Source organism: Haematobia irritans, chromosome 2 (genome assembly GCF_050003625.1).
Source record: "Haematobia irritans isolate KBUSLIRL chromosome 2, ASM5000362v1, whole genome shotgun sequence".
NCBI lineage: Eukaryota > Metazoa > Arthropoda > Insecta > Diptera > Muscidae > Haematobia > Haematobia irritans.
In genome coordinates, this window is record NC_134398.1 from 190561729 (window position 1) to 190582248 (window position 20520).

General features: G+C 26.9%; 1 protein-coding gene and 1 long non-coding RNA gene across 2 annotated transcripts in view; one reads left to right on the forward strand and one right to left on the reverse strand.

Moving 5' to 3' along the window:
- The first annotated feature begins 1028 nt into the window (after positions 1 to 1028).
- Positions 1029 to 20520, forward strand: part of LOC142226838 (lipase 3-like) — a 113972-nt gene continuing 94480 nt past the window's right edge. The window contains exon 1 of the mRNA XM_075297072.1: positions 1029 to 1962. Coding sequence (XP_075153187.1) covers positions 1642 to 1962 — 321 coding nt within the window. The 5' untranslated portion in view covers positions 1029 to 1641. The remainder of the gene's footprint in view (positions 1963 to 20520) is intronic.
- LOC142224421 (uncharacterized) lies at positions 18811 to 19357 on the reverse strand. Its single transcript, XR_012719154.1, has 3 exons — positions 19293 to 19357; positions 19114 to 19193; positions 18811 to 19026 (listed from the first exon to the last, which is right to left on the reverse strand). It is a non-coding gene; the product is annotated as an uncharacterized LOC142224421 (long non-coding RNA).

Genomic DNA, 20520 nt, shown 5'->3' on the forward strand with positions numbered 1-20520 from the left:
TAGCTATGCATCCAAATTTGGTTGAAATCGGTTCAGTTTTAGATATAGCTCCCATATATATGTTGGCCTGATTTGCTTTATGCACCAGGAGTGCAAATGATAGTCTCGTAAAATGTGCCGAATTTGGTTGAAATCGGCTCAGATTTATATATAGCTCCCATATATATGTTTTTCTTATTTCGGCAAAAATTGTCAATATACCAACATTTTCCTTGTAAAATCGCCACTGCTAAGTCAAAAATTGTAAGAATGACTTAAATTGTTCTATACTTCTAATACATAGCTATCGACCTACAAATCATAAATGCGCCTTTGCGAAGTTGCCAAAAAATAGCTTCAGATTTAAATGTTTCCCATATTTCTTTTGCTAACATTGTGTTCTACCCCAGGGTATTAGCCAAATTAAACTTTTTTGTAGAAGTCTAAAAAAATTTGTCCATATCGAGTCAGATTTAAATGTATGTATTTGAAAAAAAAAACTTTATATATAACACCCAACACTTTTGACGAATTTGATATGGTATCGAAAATGTGGATCCACAAAGTGGTGCAGGGTATAATATAGACGCTCCCATCCGAAATTCTTTATTTGTTTTGTTCTCACTTGTTGTTAAACTTCGATACATCATTTTCACTATTTCAACGATATTCGATTCCTGTTTCTGAAATGTGTAGATTCTTTTTTTTCCTGTATTGAGGCCAAGGTTAGGGCATGGTTTCGTGTTGTGTTTCCCTTCTTAGAAGCAATAAAACCGGAAAAAATCTTAGTACTTTACAACAATGGACTAAGATCATCACCATCAGAACATGCCATATAAAACGTGTTTGTTCGGTTTATTAAGAAAAAATCATGTTCGTTTCGAACATGTCGATATCGAACATTGTTATGGCCACAAACATATTGTTTAGAAGACTTGTGTACCACCACCACAACTGCAAGGTGATATGGTAAGAAGCCAGCCAGCCAACCACAAAGCAGGTGTCAATAAAACCAAAGCTTGGCTTAAACCCGAGCACTATCAAACCACAGTCAACACTGAGAGCTCAAGAAGAGCAGACGAATACGCTGCGACTTTACCGGTATTTTTAAAACGTGCACTTGCTCCTCCTCAAACAAACGTTAAGCGTTGTACACCATCACATGAAGTGAAAGAAATTAAAAGTTCGAAAGAAAGAAAACAAAAGATAAAATTGATTATAAAAACAAAAGAAAGCCAAGAAAAGAAAAATACAAAAATCAATAACAAAGAAAAGAAAAATTGTGGCAAACAAGATTCAAAACAAACCTAAAGAAATATTTTGCACTCAATGACCGTTACGGAATTTGAATTTGAAAAAAAGTGATTGCCGATAGATAAATAAGATTTTTTTTTCATTTTGATATTAGCCACGACAAAAATATTATCTGTTTTTATTCGCAAAAAATTATCTTGGCCAAGAGGCACACATATTTGCCCCATCATAGTGTTTCGTGTTTTATATTCGTGGTGTGGATATCACATCGCCGTTTTTTTTTTGTGCCGCATAACGCAAACGGTGGTCCAATAAAACAAGAAAATTGGTATATTTAAAGAAAATTTTGTTGTTTATTTTCTAAAAAAAAAAAACAAATTGCATAAAAAACATAAACGGTAAAAAGCTATGAAAATCCCCGGCAACAGTAGCAACAGCCATGGCCATAGCCGCAGTGGCAAATCTCTAAAGAAAAGTGAAATTATATATCGTCTATTTGGCCGTGGTGACGGTGGCCTTTGGCCAATTGCCATTATTTTGTATTCGTTGCTGGTGTTGCAGTTATTCGGAAGTTCAATGGCTTTTACCATACTTTCGCCCTTTACCAGTTACACTTCGCTAAGCTTAAAGAATCTTTTGAACAGTGTCCTACTGTCAAGCAATGGCAATTTGGCTGGTGGTGGACGTAATCTTAAAACGGATGTACTAGAGGATGCTTCATTGATAACGGTAAGGAATATGTGGAAAATATTGAAAAACAGTCAAATGAATATGGAATATGCGAAGGAAAATATCATTTAATGGAAAATATTAAAGAATATGAAAAAAACTGCACACTTCTAAGCAAATAGAATTTTGTACAAGGACATGCTATGCCAAATCACAAAATAGTGGTGGATTATCAATACCAATTAACTGGCATCTTCAGAAAGCCAAATATTTTAGTACCAGCAGGGAAAAGCTAAGTATATACAAAAATCACTAATAAAGACGAATTAAAAAAACCTAAACGAGATGATTCGTTTGCTATTATCAGGGCTCGATGGTTGCTTTCCTTGTGATATACAAAACGGAAAGTTTCAGACTCATTGGTACAAATACATTAAAAAGTGACTAAAATCCAACAGAGAAAAATATTCGTCAAATTGTGACGATAATACTGCCATCTACGCGCTCATCTTGCAATTTTATTTAAATAGCAAATTTTGTCAAGATTTTACTTCTTTAGAATTTTTTTTGTCAACATTTTATTTCTGTAGCAAAGTTTGCCACAATTTTATTTCTATAGCAAATTTTATCAACGTTTTATTTCTATAGAACATTTTGTAAAAAAAAATTCAAAATTTTATTTCTACAGAAAATTTTGTCAAAATTTTATTTCTATAGAAAATTTTGTCAAAATCTTATTTCTATAGAAAATTTTGTCAAAATTTTATTTCTATAGAAAATTTTGTCAAATTTTTATTTCTACAGAAAACTTAGTCAAAATTTTATTTCTATAGAAAATTTTGACAAAATTTTATTTCTATAGAAAATTTTGTCAAAATTTTATTTCTATAGAAAATTTTCTCAAAATTTTATTTCTATAGAATATTTTGTCAAAATTTTATTTCTATAGAAAATGTCTATGGAAATAGAAATTTGACAAAATTTTCAATAGATATACAATTTTGACAAAATTTTATATAGAACTAAAATTGTGACAAGATTTTCTATAAAATTTTTATAGAAACAAATTTTGAAAAAATTTTCTATAGAAATAAAATGTTGACAAAATTTTCTATAGAAATAAAATTTTGACAAAATGTTCTATAGATATAAAATTTTGCCAAAATTTTCTATAGAAATAAAATTTTGACAAAATTTTCTATAGAAATAAAATTTTGACAAATTTTTCTATAGAAATAAAATGTTGACAAAATTTTCATTAGAACTAAACTTTTGACAAAATTTTCCTTAGAACTAAACTTTTGACAACGTTTTCTATAGAAGTAAAATTTTTGACAAAATTTTCTATAGAAATAAAATGTTGACAAAATTTTGTATAAAAATAATATTTTCACAAAATTTTCTTTAGAACTAAACTTTTGACAAAAATTTCTATAGAAGTAAAATTTTGACAAAAATTTCTATAGAAATAAAATTTTGCCAAAATTTTCTATAGAAATTAAATTTTGACAAAATTCTGTACAGAAATAAAATTTTAACAAAATTTTCTATAGAAATAAAATTTTGCCAAAATTTTCTATAGAAATTATATTTTGACAAAATTCTGTACAGAAATAAAATTTTGACAAAATTTTCTTTGGAACTAAACTTTTGACAAAATTTTCTATAGAAGTAAAATTTTGACAAAATTTTCTATAGACATAAAATTTTGCCAAAATTTTCTATAGAAATACAATTTTGACAAAATTCTTTACAGAAATAAAATTTTGACAAAATTTTCATTAGAACTAAACTTTTGACAACATTTTGTTTAGAACTAAACTTTTGACAAAATTTTCTATAGAAATAAAATTTTGCCAAAATTTTCTATGGAAGTAAAATTTTGACAAAATTATCTATAGAAATAAAATGTTGACAAAATTTTGTATAAAAATAAGATTTTGACAAAATTTTGTATAGAAATAAAATGTTGACAGAATTATCTATAGGAGTTAAACCTTGAAAGAAATTTCTACAGAATTAAATGTTGACAAAATTTTCTATAGAAATACAATTTTGGCAAAATTTTCTATAAAAATAAAATTTTGACAGAATTATCTACAGAAATAGAATTTTAACCAAATTTTCTATAGAAATAAAATTTTAACAAAATTTTCTATAGAAATAAAATTTTGACAAAATTTTCTATAGAAATAAAATTTTGCCAAAAATTTTCTATAGAAATAAAATTTTGCCAAAAATTTTTTATAGAAATACAATTTTGACAAAATTTTCTTTAGAACTAAACTTTTGGCAAAATTTTCTATAGAAGTAAAATTTTGACAAAAAATTCTATAAAAATAAAGTTTTGCCAAAATTTTCTATAGAAATTACATTTTGACAAAATTCTGTACACAAATAAAATTTTGACAAAAATTTTCTATAGAAATAAAATTTTGACAAAAATTTTCTATAGAAATAAAATTTTGATAAAATTTTCTATAGATATAACATTTTGACAAAATTTTCATTAGAACTAAACTTTTGACAAAATTTTCTATAGAAGCAAAATTTTGACAAAATTTTCTATAGACATAAAATTTTGCCAAAATTTTCTATAGAAATACAATTTAGACAAAATTCTCTACAGAAATAAAATTTTGACAAAATTTTCATCAGAACTAAACTTTTGGCAACATTTTCTTTAGAACTAAACTTTTGACAAAATTTTCTATAGAAATAAAATTTTGCCAGAATTTTCTATGGAATTTTCCATAGAAATAAAATTTTGACAGAATTATCTACAGAAATAGAATTTTAACCAAATTTTCTATAGAAATAAAATTTTAACAAAATTTTCTACAGAAATAAAATTTTGACAAAATTTTCTATAGAAATAACATTTTGCCAAAATTTTCTATAGAAATAAAGTTTTGACAGAATTATCTATAGAAATAAAATTTTGACAAAATTTTGAATAGAAAAAAATTTGGACAAACTTTTCCATAGAAATAGAATTTTGACCAAATTTTCTATAGAAATAAAATTTTGACAAAATCTTCTATAGAAATAAAATTTTTTACAGAAATAAAATTTTGACAGAATTATCTACAGAAATAGAATTTTAGCCAAATTTTCTATAGAAATAAAATTTTGGCAAAATTTTCTATAGAAATAACATTTTGACAGAATTATCTATAGAAATAGAATTTTAACAAAATTTGTATAGAAATAAAATTTTGGCAGAATTATCTATAGAAATAAAATTTTGACAAAATTTTGAATAGAAAAAAATTTGGACAAACTTTTCCATAGAAATAGAATTTTGACCAAATTTTCTATAGAAATAAAATTTTGACAAAATCTTCTATAGAAATAAAATTTTTTACAGAAATAAAATTTTGACAGAATTATCTACAGAAATAGAATTTTAGCCAAATTTTCTATAGAAATAAAATTTTGGCAAAATTTTCTATAGAAATAACATTTTGACAGAATTATCTATAGAAATAGAATTTTAACAAAATTTGTATAGAAATAAAATTTTGGCAGAATTATCTATAGAAATAAAATTTTGACAAAATTTTGTATAGAAACAAAATTTGGACAAAATTTTCTATAGAAATAGAATTGTGACCAAATTTTCTATAGAAATTAAATTTTGGCAAAATTTCTTATAGAAATAAAATTTTAACAAAATTTTCTATAAAATAAATTTTTTAAAAAGAAATAAGATTTTGACAAAATTTTCCATAGAAATAAAATTTTGACAAGATGTTCTATAAAAATAAATTTGTAATATAGAAATACAATTTGACAATAGAAATAAAATTTTGAACCAATTTTCAACAGAAATAAAATTTTGACAATATTTGCTATAAAATTAAAATTTTTCAAAATCAGTTTTTTGATAGATTTTTTATAAGTTTTCCTCCAAATTTTGGTAAATTATATATGGCTCGATTGGCTGCAGTGTGTACAATCCGGAATGGAATAAATGGCTGGGAAATAACGCGAGACCACAAACCGTGAACATTTTCAATGTTCACGCAATGAATGACATCGCGAACCGTATTGGAATACAAATGTATGATTAACGAATAGTAGTAATACGTCAGGATTCGCATCGTATGGGTGTTGGGACATTCCAGAATAATAGGAAATGTAAAGGTAAATTAACTAGCGATAAGAGCCAGGGCACACAAGGAAGAGAACTAAGAGAACGCAAAGCCAATTGAGGCAATGCGGGCCGAGTTGAATGAATGGGCACAGGAGACAAGTATAGCAATGTGGACCAATACAATGGTTGGAAGAGCGACTAAAATATGATGGGGTGTGCCAGATAAACACAAGACGGGAGAACTACGCAAGGACGAAAGTCAGGAGGACAATGGAAATAAGGAGAAGTGATATCACATCTGTGCCCAATAGGAGCAGCAGAGGATGGTACATAGAGGACGTGTTTTGAGGATGATGAGACCTTGGAACTAGGCAACGAGTTAACCACATCGGTGAGGGGTGATTCGGGAAATGGCCTAGTTTGGAGACAGGGACGAAGGCAAATTAGGCAATTGGTTAGAGACACCGAGTTTCTGAAATAAAAGAAGGATAAGATGGAGAGAGCGTTCAACAAGAAGAATATTGTCGTAGGTGTATGTCAGCCGACATGCGACAGGGTAACCTGAATATTCTTTTCAACCCAACCTAACCTAAACTCTTTGCTCGACCATCTACATGGGAAAAAGAAGATTTCACATACAGGTTGGTCTTTCTTTCTGCTATTAAAAGAAAATTCGTGATATGCTCATTTGTTAACTTCAAACACATTTCGAGCTATAAACACAAAAACTTATATCTCATTTCCAAATAGTAACTTAGTTAAATATTTATAATTGTTTGCTAGAAGTTGGGAGGGTTACAAAATTTACAAAAAAAAAAAAATAAATAAATAAATAAAATAAATATTTATTTTAATAACTACTTGTAGTCATTGTGGCATAATAGCAATTGTGCATTAAAAATAGTAGTGAACAAACATTGTGTTTTTTTTGTAATTGCTTACAAGGCATGCAAACAATAAAAAACTAAACGAACTATTTAAATAGGTTTTAACAATCACTTTCGAAATAGTTAAACACCAATTCATGCACTTAACTAGCCATTTTGGGTGAACAAACTTCAATGCCATTCGAGTTATGTGAAAGTACTGCAGTATTCTGTAATAAAGTACCTTGATTCAATATAGTACGAGCCCTTATTAAGGGTGTGCAATAGATTTTACATAATAATCAATAATTTTAAGGAAATATATACACAATAAAATTGTAAATTAAATCACTTGCAAATAAACTTTATGGTATTTTAGAAGAATTGTATTGATAAAAAATTTTGTAAGTTTGTTTTGATAATTAATTAATTTATGCACAGGGCTTCAAAAACTCAAAAAAAAAAAAATATTAGCTTTGATTTTATTACATTTTTTGCCTTGATAACCTATGATACCAAGTTTGGAGTTTCGAATATAAAATACTAAAAATTTGCTATATAAGAACGGAACCATTAAACAAAAAATTGAATTTCAATCTTTTTTGACGAAAATGGGGTATAATAACATGGATGATGTAAAGAAACGAGTGGTCCGACTATAGCGCATTCAAATATTTCATGTAGCAACACGTCACAAACAAGGGAAAGATAATACTTCTGTAACAAGATAGAACTTACTCACAATGGACTTTGACGAAATGGAGCAACACAAAAATTATGTTAAAGATACTGAATATATAGAAAAATTTCTCTTCTTTTATTTCTATAGAATATTTTGTCACAATTTTATTTTCATAGAAAATTTTCTCAAAATTTCATTTCTATAGACAATTTTGTCAAAATTTTACTTCTTTAGAAAATTAAAATTTTATCAAAATTTTATTTCTATAGAAAATTTTGTCAAAATTTTATTTCTGTAAAACATTTTATCAAAATTTTATTTCTATAGAAAATTTAGTCAACATTTTATTTCTATGGCAAAATGTGTAAAAATTTCATTTCTATAGAAAGTTTTATCAAAATTTTATTTCTGTAGAAAATTTTGTCAAAATTTTATTTCTATAGAAAATTTTGTCAACATTTTATTTCTAAAGAAAATTTTGTCAAAATTTTATTTCTATAGAAAATTTTGTCAAAAATTTATTTCTATAGAAATTTTTGTCAAAATTTTATTTCTCTAGAAAATTTTGTCACAATTTTGTTTCTATAGTAAATTTAGTCAAAATTTTATTTCTATAGAAAATTTTGTCAAAATTTTATTTCTATAGAAAACTTTGTCAACATTTTATTTCTATAGAAAACTTTGTCAAGATTTTATTTCTATAGAAAATTTCTCAAAATTTTATTTCTATAGAAAATTTTCTCAAAATTTTATTTCTATAGAACATTTTCTCAAAATTTTATTTCTATAGAAAATTTTGTGAAAATCTTATTTCTAGACAAAATTTTGTCAAAATTTTATTTCTATAGAAAATTTTTTAAAAATTTTCTTGCTATAGAAAATGTTGTAAAAATTTTATTACTATAGAAAATTTCTACAGAATTTGTTGTCAAAATGTTATTTCTATAAAAAAAATACTTCTATAGAAAATTTTGGCAAAATTTTATTTCTAACGAAAATTTGGTCGAAACTTAATTTCTGTAGAAAATTTTGTCAATATTTTATTTCTACAGAAAATTTTGTCAAAATTGTATTTCTACAGAAAATTTTGTTAAAATTGTGTTTCTATAGAAAATTTTGTCAAAATTTTATTTCTGTAGAACATTTCGTCAAATTTTTATTGCTATAGAATATTTTGTTAAAATTTTATTTCCATAGAAAATTTTCTCAAAATTTTATTTCTGTAGAAAATTTTGTCAAAATTTTATTTCTATAGAAAATTTTTTTACTTTTTATTTCTATAGAAAATTTTCTCAAAAGTTTATTTCTGTAGAACATTTTGTCAAAATTTTATTTGTAGAGAAAATTTTGTCAAAATTTTATTTCTATAGAAAATTTTGGCAAAATTTTATTTCTATAGAAAATTTTTTCAAAATTTTATTTCTATAGAAAATTTTGTTAAAATTTTATTTCTATAGAAAATTTTCTCTAAATATTATTTCTATGGAAATTTTTCTGTATATTTTATTTATATAGAATGTTTTGTCAACATTTTATTTGTATAGAAAATTTTATAAAATTTTATTTATATTGAAAATTTTGTCAAAATTTAATTTCTATAGAAAATTATATCCAAATTTTATTCATATTGAAAATTGTGTCAAAATTTAATTTCTATAGAAAATTTTATCAAAATTTTATTTATATTGAAAATTTTGTCAAAATTTTTTTTATAGAAAATTTTGTTAAAATTTCATTTCTATAGAACATTTTGTCAAAATTTTACTTCTATAGAATATTTTGTCAAAAGGTTATTCCTATAGAAAATTTTGTTAAAATTTTATTTCTATAGAAAATTTTGTCAAAATTTTATTTCTGTAGAACATTTGGTCAAAATTTTATTGCTATAGAATATTTTGCAAAATTTTATTTCTATAGAAAACTTTGTCAAAATTTTATTTCTATAGAAAATTTTGTCAAAATTGTATTTCTACAGAAAATTTTGTTAAAATTGTATTTCTATAGAAAACTTTGTCAAAATTTTATTTCTGTAGAACATTTTGTCAAAATTTTATTGCTATAGAATATTTTGTTAAAATTTTATTTCTATAGAAAATTTTCTCAAAATTTTATTTCTGTAGAAAATTTTGTCAACATTTTATTTCTATAGAAAATTTTGTCAAAATTTTATTTCTATAGAAAATTTTGTTACTATTTTATTTCTATAGAAAATTTTCTCAAAATTTTATTTCTGTATAACATTTTCTCAAAATTTTATTTCTATAGAAATTTTTATCAAAATTTTATTTCTATAGAAAATGTTGTCAAAATTTTATTTTTATAGAAAATTTTGCAAAATTTTATTTTTTTTTCTAAATATAGTTCTATGGAAATTTTTCTGTATATTTTATTTATATAGAATGTTTTGTCAACATTTTATTTGTATAGAAAATTTATTAACTTTTTATTTGTATAGAAAATTTTATCAAAATTTTATTTATATTGAAAATTTTGTCAAAATTTAATTTCTATAGAAAATTTTATCAAAATTTTATTTATATTGAAAATTTTGTCAAAGTTTTTTTTTTATAGAAAATTTTGTTAAAATTTTATTTCTATAGAACATTTTGTCAAAATTTTATTCCTATAGAAAATTTTGTTAAAATTTTATTTCTATAGAAAATTTTGTCAAAATTTCTATAGAAGAAAGTTTTGTCAAAATTTTATTTCTGGTGAAAATTTTGTGAAAATCTTATTTGTTAAAAAAAATTTTGTCAAGATTTTATTTCTATGGACAATTTTTTCAAAATTTTATTGCTATAGAAAATGTTGTAAAAATTGTATTACTATAGAAAATTCCTGGCAAGATGTAAGACGAAATATGACTAACGGTAGGGATCTGTTGCAGTATATACGTGCCTCTAAAAATGCGTTAATATACTATCATAACATATCAGCATTCCATCTACCACTAAGGTCACTCTCGCTTTACACGACTTAATCCTGCACTCTTATTTTTGTACAGCATTGTATACACACTGCTTAATATATATCATTGTTTGATCTTAAACGTAGAGCAATTCAATATTTTTTCTATACAAGGAACTCAGTATCTCTAAAGAATTTCCTTACTGGTTTGCAGTCCCTCTTTCGCAGCTGGACCAGTTCGTGAATCTCCTCTCTACCGATATGGTTAATCGTTACCTAGCATAGGCAGGTCTGTCACAAATGTTCCAAGGTCTCATCATCATCAAAACCGCCCTGTAATCACCATCCTCTACTGCTCCCATTCGGCATAGATGTGCTCTCAATTATATGTGTCCGGGTATTATTCCCGCGGTCCTCCTCCTGTTTGTCGTCCTAATCTCTTTGAGTAGTTTTCGACACCCATAGAAAAAATCATGAACGGCGTTCACGTTTCAAAACGATCCGTTCATGAAAGTGAATCACCACACATGTGGTGTCAAACGGAGGACAGAAAGTGTCAATCTGGCAACGATAAAATTACAGCAACCAGCGTTTATGATCTGAAATCATAATGGTTACGAATTAAACTAAAAAAATCAACTTACGTGACTCGAACCTAGATTGTCTGCTCCATACGCGTTTACATTCGCTTTAGTACATTGCACCGCCGACGGAGTTGCCTTAAGAACGTCTAACGTATATTTTAAGACTTTTCAAGGCCAAAGAAAAACGAAAGCCGTTGATAAAATCGTGAACACCCGTGGACGAAACCGTGAACATTTGATTGTTCATGAAATTTTCCGTTTCATTTTGTTACTGTCCGTTCACGATTTTTGAATGTAATTTGTTTCCATTAGTGTCATCATTATCTGGGTCATCCCATAGTATTTTCGTCGCTCTTCCCACCGTTGCATTGTTCACTTCCTTTAAGTTCATTTCCCTAGGGCTAGGGCATCCTTGTCGCCAGTTCCTTTGTCTTTACGTTTCTTCTTATGCCGTATGTCCCGGTACCCTGCCGAATTCCGTGTATTCGTTGATCATGCTTTTGCATTCTAGAAATACCTGAAATCTATTAAATATTTAGTGATTTTTAAAAATTCTATTTCTACCAATCCATAATATGTTCGCTTCCTAAATCTTTCGTTTTCGAAAAAGAGAAAATTTTCTAGTGAGAGTTATTATTAATTTTTTTGTTTTGTGGTCTATCATCTATTTAACGCATTTCCCCTCCATTAAAAAGAATAAACCATAGAAAGTTAACATAACCGAGAGAACAAAAACAAAAACACAAAAAAGCAATGACGATGAACAAACAGAAAAACATAAAAGAATTGGAACGTAACCAATTTGTGACAATAAAATTAGTATGACTTTACCATAACACCATAGGTTTATGTCTTAGCACTTGCATTACTCTTTTGTGGTGTCATTAACGGTGATGGTGGTGGCATGGTCATGATGACTTAGGCACTTTTAAGAAAATCTCATTTCTTAGAGTTATTTCAATATGAATAGCAGCTAGAAACAGAAAATATTGAAATTCAAATGAATTTTGAAAATTTTCAGTTCAGTAGATTGTTGTGTCTCTTTGACCTCATCACTCAAGCAAGACACTCAAAGACCTAGTAATGCCTTAACAGCAGGCATATTGCGCTATTAACCTTTATTGGTTGCCAACCATGTCATCCATGCCTTCACAAGCCATGAAACAATTACAACAAAATAATTATGTGACAAAGCTAAGTGGGTTTATGGTAACGCAAGACACAGGGACGATGTTTAGTTGGGATTAAGCAGTTACATGTGTCTTAAATAAAAACGATTCATAAATCGGCTATTGCCCTAATTAAATCATAAACAAGAATAGAATGAGGAAAAGCCGGGAGTAGCAGACTATCCCAGCAAAAACACGTCGCTAACAAAATAATGAAAATTTTAATTTTGGATCCGGAATTAATGCAAAATGGGCGCAGAAGCGATAAATTTAACATGGGGTTTTCATAGGACGGATGTCCACCATTTCAATACCCGTTGCACTGGATTTTCATCAGTTCTTAGGGTATGATCCGAATTCAAAGTTTTGGATGTGAATTAAAAAAATTTGTATTTTGCCAAATAAAAAATTTTTACACTTTTTATACCCACCACCATAGAATGGTGACGGGGGTATAATAAGTTTGTCATTCCGTTTGTAACGCATCGAAATATCGATTTCCGACTATATAAAGTATATATATTCTTGATCAGGGAGAAATTCTAAGACGATATAACGATGTCCGTCTGTCCGTCTGTCTGTCTGTCTGTCTGTCTGTCTGTCTGTCTGTCTGTTGTAATCACGCTACAGTCTTCAATAATGAAGCAATCGTGCTGAAATTTTGCACAAACTCGTCTTTTGTCTGCAGGCAGGTCAAGTTCGAAGATGGGCTGTATCGGTCCAGGTTTTGATATAGTCCCCATATAAACCGACCTCCCGATTTGGGGTCTTGGGCTTATAGAAACCGTAGTTTTTATCCAATTTGCCTGAAATTTGAAATCTGGAGGTATCTTGTGACCGTAAAGAGGTGTGCCAAAAATGGTGAGTATCGGTCCATATTTTGGCATAGCCCCCATATAGACCGATCTCCCGATTTTACTTCTTGGGCTTATAGAAACCGCAGTTTTTATTCAATTTACTTGAAATTAGAAATCTAGAGGTATTTTAGGACCACAAATACGTGTGCCAAAAATTGTGAGTATCGGTCCATGTGTTGGTATGGTCCCCATATAAAACAACCTCCCGATTTGGGGTCTTGGGCTTATAGAAATCGTAGTTTTTATCCAATTTGCCTGAAATTTTAAATCTAGAGGTATTTTATGACCATAAAGAGGTGTGCCGAAAATTGTGAGTATCGGTCCATATTTTGGTATAGCCCCCATATAGACCCATCTCCCGATTTTACTTCTTTGGCTTATAGAAATCGCAGTTTTTATTCAATTTACCGGAAATTGGAAATCTAGAGGTATTGTAGGACCACAAATACGTGTGCCAAAAATTGTGAGTATCGGTCCATATTTTGGTATAGCCCCCATATAGACCGATCTCCCGATTTTACTTCTTGGGCTTATAGAAACCGCAGTTTTTATTCAATTTACCTGAAAATGGAAATCGAGAGGTATTGTAGGACCACAAATACGTTTGCCAAAAATTGTGAGTATCGGTCCATGTTTTGGTATGTTCCCCATATAAAACGACCTCCCGATTTGGGGTCTTGGGCCTATAGAAACCTTATTTTTTATCCAATTTGTCTGAAATTGGAAATCTAGAGTTATTTTAGGACCATAAAGAAGTGTGCCGAAAATGGTGAGGATCGGTCCATATTTCAGTATAGCCCCCATAAGAACGATCTCCCGATTTAACTCCTTGGGTTTCTAGAAACCGAAGTTTTTATCTGATTTGCTTGAAATTGTTAATATTCTGGTATTTTAGGCTCACCAAAACGTGTATCGGATTAGGTTTTTATAGGTCCATTTGGTAATGCCTCCATATAGACCGACTTCACTTCTTGAGGGTGTAGAAGGCGCACTGATGATGAAAATTGCTTGAAACTCAATGTAAAATTTCCAGATTTTACTTCTACAGATTTAAGATTTCAAATCAAGACGTTATTTTATAATTTTCTTGCACACTTAAAGAGATGTTAATGACTCCTCTAAAACTCTAACAAAAATGGTTCTTATAAATCCAGAATCTGATATAGTGTCCTCAAGTCCTCACGCCCTCCTGAAATTTCAAAGGAAACCCTAATATTTGGTTCATGGTGGTGGGTATTTAAGATTCGGCCCGGCCGAACTTACTGCTGTATATACTTGTTTTATGATTATAATAATGTTGGATTCACATCATGTATAGGCTACCTTTAGTATATATATATGAAAAAAATTGTCATATCGGGTTCAGGTTTCCGGAAAATGGGTGTCACAATTAACAAAGAATACCCTTGTTGTTTTTTTTATTTTTTTTTCTGTGCAGCGATAACGGTACACTGGTGCATTGAACATGCCAATGTTTCTGTCGTCATATGACGACGCTATGAGAATATGGGTTAATGCATTCTAACCCCGGTTGGCACTCATGCCAAAACTAATCTACCAAAATTTTAAGCAAATTTTACCAACAATCTACCAAATTAAAAAAAAAATATATATTTTGAAATTTTGATCAAATATTTGTGGTTAGTATGAAAAACAAGTTTTTTCTGCTAATGAAATGTTTTATTATATCATATATTTTGATATATGTTATTAGCGACCATTTTTTGAATTGTGAAAAAATTGAATTTACAAAAAATTTTGTCAAAATTTTACTTCAATAGAAAATTTTGTCAAAATTTCATTTCTATAGAAAATTCTTATAAAAATTTTACTTCTATATTCAATTTGTCTAGATTTTATTTTTATAGAAAATTTATCGAAATTTTATTTCTATAGAAAATTTTGCCAATATTTTATTGCTATAGAAAATTTTGTCACAATTTTATTTCTATAGAAAATTTTGTCAAAATTTTAAATTCTATTGCAAAATTTTGTCAAAATTTTATTTCTATAGAAAATTTTGACAAAATGGTATTTCCATAGAAAATTTTGTCACAATTTTATTTCTATAAAGAGTTTGTCAAAATGTTAAGTTTGGAAAAATTAACATTTTGACAACATAGAAAATTTTGTCAAAATTTTATTTTTATAGAAAATTTTGTCAAAATGTCAATTTTTATAGAAAATTTTGTCAAAATTTTATTTCTATAGAAAATTTTGTCACAATTTTATTTCTATAGAATACTTTGTCTAAATTTTATTTTTATAGAATTTTTTTTAAAAATTTTATTTATAAAGAAAACTTTTATCAAAATTTTATTTCTTTAGTAAAATTTATCAAAATTTTATTTCAACAGAAAATTTTTATTAAAATTTTATTTCCATAGAACATTTTTATCCAAATTATATTTCTATACAAACATTTTGTCAAATTTTACTTCTACAGAAAATTTTGTCAAAATTTTATTTCTATAGAAAATTTTTGCAAAAATTTATTTCTATAGAAAATTTTTGCAAAAATTTATTTCTATAGAAAATTTTGTAAAAATTTTATTTATAAAGAAATTTTTTATCAAAATTTTAATTCTATGGTAAGACTTATCAAAATTTTATTTCTATGGAAAATTTTGTTAACATTTTATTGCTATAGAAAATTTTGTCACAATTTTATTTCTATAGAAAATTATGTCAAAATTTTAATTTCTATTGCAACATTTTGTCAAAACTTTATTTTTTGTAGAAAATTTTGTCACAATTTTATTTCAATAGAAAATTTCTATCAAAACTTTATTTCCACAACAAAAAGAGTCAAAATTTTATTTCTATAGAAAATTTTGTCAAAATGTTAGTTCTTTGGAAAATTTTGTCAAAATTTTATTTGTATGGTAAAGTTTATCAAAATTTTATTTCTATAGAAAATTTTGTCAAAATTTTAATTTCTATTGCAAAATTTCGTTTTGTCAAAATTTTACTTCTACAGAAAATTTTGTCAAAATTTTATTTCTATAGAAAATTTTTGCAAAAATTTACTTCTACAGAAAATTTTGTAAAAATTTTATTTATAAAGAAATTTTTTATCAAAGTTTTCATTCTATGGTAAGACTTATCAAAATTTTATTTCTATGGAAAATTTTGTCAACATTTTATTGCTATAGAAAATTGTGTAACAATTTTATTTCTATAGAAAATTTTGTCAAAATTTTAATTTCTATTGCAACATTTTGTGAAAACTTTATTTTTTGTAGAAAATTATGTCACAATTTTATTTCAATAGACAATTTTTATCAAAATTTCATTTTCACAACAAAAAAGTATCAACATTTTATTTCCATAGAAAATTTTGTCAAAATTTTAGTTCTTTGGAAAATTTATCAATATTTTATTTCTACAGAAATTTTTATCAAAATTTTATTTCTATGGAAAGTTTTTATCCAAATATTATTTCCATAAAAAATTTTTTCAAAATTTTAATTCTAAAAAAAATGTTGTCAAAATTTTAATTCTATAAAAAATGTTGTAAAAATTGTATTTCTATGGAAATGTTCGTCAACATTTTATTTCTATAAAATAATTGTCTAAATTTTATTTCTTTTTTATTTTATTTCTATAGACATTTTTGTAAAAAAAATTATTTCTATACAAAATTTTGCCAACATTTTTTCTATAGAAAATTTTGTCAAAATTTTATTTCTATACGACATTTTTATCAAAATTTTATTTCTAAAAAAAATTTGCATACATTTTATTTCTATAGAAATTTGTTTCAATAATTTAGTTCTATAGAACATTTTTATCAAAATTGTATTTCTATAGAAAATTTTGCCAAAATTTTACTTCTAATGTTCTAGAGAAATAAAATTAAGACAACATTTATTTCTATAGAAAATTTTGTCAAAATTCTATTTAGACAAACTTAAATTTTTTTTGTATAGAAAATTTTGTCAACATTTTATTTCTATAGAAAATTTTGTCTAATTTTTATTTATATAGAAAAAAATGTATTTCCTTATATGAGAGAATAAAGGGGTACATGTTTATGGGAGTTTTACCTCAATCTGAACAGAAACACCTAATATTAGGAGCTACTATTTTGTCTAAATTTTATTTCTATAGAAACTTCTTATCAAAATTTTGTCGAAACTTTCAAAAAAAATCGTCACAACTTTATTTCTGTAGAAAATTTTGTAACAATTTTTTTTCTATAGAATATTTTCTCTAAATTTTATTTCTATAGAAAATTTTTTAAAAATTTTATTTATAAAGAAAACTTTTATTAAAATTTTATTTCTATAGTAAAATTTATCAAAATTTTATTTCTACAGAAAATTTTTATTAAAATTTTATGTCTATAGAACATTTTTATTCAAATTTTATTTCTATACAAAAATTTTGTCAAAATTTTAGTTCTTTGGCAAATTTTGTCAAAATTTTATTTGTATGGTAAAATTTATCAAAATTTTATTTCTACAGAAAATTTTTATCAAAATTTTATTTCTATACGACATTTTTATCAAAATTTTATTTCTATAAAAAATTTTGCATACATTTTATTTCTATAGAAATTTTTTTCAATAATTTAGTTCTATAGAACATTTTTATCAAAATTTTATTTCTATAGAAAATTTTGCCAAAATTTTATTTCTAATGTTCTAGAGAAATAAAATTAAGATAATATTTTATTTCTATAGAAAATTTTGTCAAAATTCTATTTAGACAAACTTTAATTTTTTTGTATAGAAAATTTTGTCTAAATTTTATTTATATAGAAAAAACGTATTTCCTTATATGAGAGAATAAAGGAGTACATGTTTATGGGAGCTTTACCTCAATCTGAACAGAATCGCCTAATATTAGGAGCTACACTTGATTTTAATTCTACAGAGGTAGTAATAGCTAATATCGAGTCCATTATTAAAATGGCTCAATTAATGTGGGTAATGTAGCCGAATTTGTGAAAATCGAGCAATATATTTATGTAAGAGCTATACATAAGTTTAAATGAGATCGGCTAATACATCCAAATTTTAAATTCGAAGAATAGTAGTTAATAAATACGAGTATTATGGTCAACTTTGAAAAATGGGGCGATGCTTACATATGAGAGCTATATCTAAATCCGAACCGATTTCGATGCAATTTTGTATACTTAAAGGATCGTTAATTAAATTATTTTGTGGCAAATTTGACCACGATCGGTTGGTAAAAAATCACAATGTAACATCATTTATCGATACTTACATATCTAAATTTGATCCGATTTTTCCAAATGTGATAACGTTCGTCCTTGTTCCAAATTTTATCAAAATCGGTTAATAATTGCGACCGGAATCCTGTGAACAACAAATACATGGACAGACGGACACCAATCGCCAGATCGACTCAGGAGGTGATTCTGAGTCGTTCGGTATATATAGTTTAAAATCTATATTTCTGGTAGGTAAATTTTTTTGGCAAATCAAAATTATTATACATTGACTACAATAAGAAATTAAAATTACCCATTAAATATGAAAACATCGAGTTACAAATTTTGTTATATTTTCTTTTTGCGATATATTAATAACCGATACCGATACTTCAGAGTACCAAATGTTTTCTTAATTCTAAAATAACTAAAATTTTTTAAACAAAGATTTGTAATCTTTGTAATCTTTCTCTTAAATGAAATTTCATTATTTTAAAGAAAGTTGTCCCTAATAATGTATAAATTTCGTGTTCAAAAATGTAGGTTGCATAATATTTGATACGAAGTAAATATTTTTTTCAGTGTAGTAATATATTTTACAGCTTTCAACTCGTCTGGGTATTAGTGATTATGATCTCATTCCTTGTAATCGTGTTATTGCTAAGCAGTGCACCATATTCCAACTTCAGGATTGTGCTTTGGTCTGCCAATCGGTGTCTAGCTCGCACGAATTAAATAGGGTTGATTTAGGGTATATTTGGAAAATACCTTTGGTCTGGGGAAAATAGGTTTTAACCGATAGTTAAAATATTGACATTACTTTTCTAATTGTGTTTTTATTCTATCCCACAAAAAATCTTACATCCCAAATTCACTCCAGAGCGCTCCTTCATTCCCATCAGTAGCACTTTCGAACAATTCTATGACTTTGTAATTTTTTTCCTGTAATAAAATACGGGCAAATTTTCTGGATAAAATGTACAAAACAAACTTCAAGTACAATACAAAAATTTCCACCAATCTATAATAAGGGAAACTTACCTTGGGTTTTGTAAGAGAATCATATCGCGTGTTAAGTCAAACTTAAACCTTCTACATTGCAGTTGACTGACTGACTGGCTGGCTAGTTCCCAATAGAAATTCTAGTACCTGTAAGCAAAAGTTGCACTAAATATTGAAGAGGTTTTTGTTTCTCATACCCATTACATGGCCATAAACTCATTTATTCCATTTAAAGACCATGAATGAAATGGTCAATGAACTTTTGCTAACAAAACAAGCAGGCAATCGCTATACTTGGAGAGCAAATGTAAAAGAAGTCAAAAGAAAGGGCCATTCACTTTAGGTTTTTTTTCATTGGCTTTTTTTATTTTGTGTGGCCCATAATCAATAATGCGGTATTGGAAAGATCATGGGGAGACCATTTGGCCCAAATGGCCAAGAAAGATATTGTACAAAAAATGCTTGCAATGTAAGTGGGGAGTAAAAGAAAACAATACCAGTGGAGAAATGTGTTAAACATGATAGCACGAATGTGGTGTAAAAAAAAAACTAAGAGAAACATTTAGGACTAAAATTAGCCATTGACCAATGTTGTCATGAAATAGTGGAATTATGGTAAAGAAGACAACTTAAAGTTTTGTGGTCATTAGCACAAATATTATGATGGCAAATATTCGTGCGGAAGTGATAGGTATCCAATAGAGCTACTGACTTTGAATATGGTTGATGGTTGACTCAAAGAAAAATTACTTTTATCTGGGACGAAATTTTTGACAAATGAAATTCCCATTTGTTATCATGTATTTCCATTAATATCAAACAGAGCCAAAATAAGACGAACGAAAAAATGTTCAACAATCTGGCAAGATAGTTATATATAAGACGGGTCGATTATGGTGTCTAAAATCAATATTTCTGGTAGGTAAATTTTGTTGGCAAATCAAATGTATTATACCCTAACCACTAAGTGGTTTAGGGTATAACAAGTATATACGGCCGTAAGTTCGGCCAGGCCGAATCCTAAAGGGTGATACGGTCAAAATTTGGTCAAGGGAAAAAGCGTGTAAATCGGTGAAATCGTTTATTTAAAAAATCAAATTAAATTTCTTTTTCAAGTTCAATTAGTATAAAATTCAGGAAAAATATTCAGTTAGGCTTTCGCTTTTCCAAATCCGAATTGCCGGGCCTCACGCTTAACACCTGCCATCAGATTTTGTACAGCCACCTTGTCCACCTTCTTCGCCGCAGAAAGCCAGTTTGCCTTGAA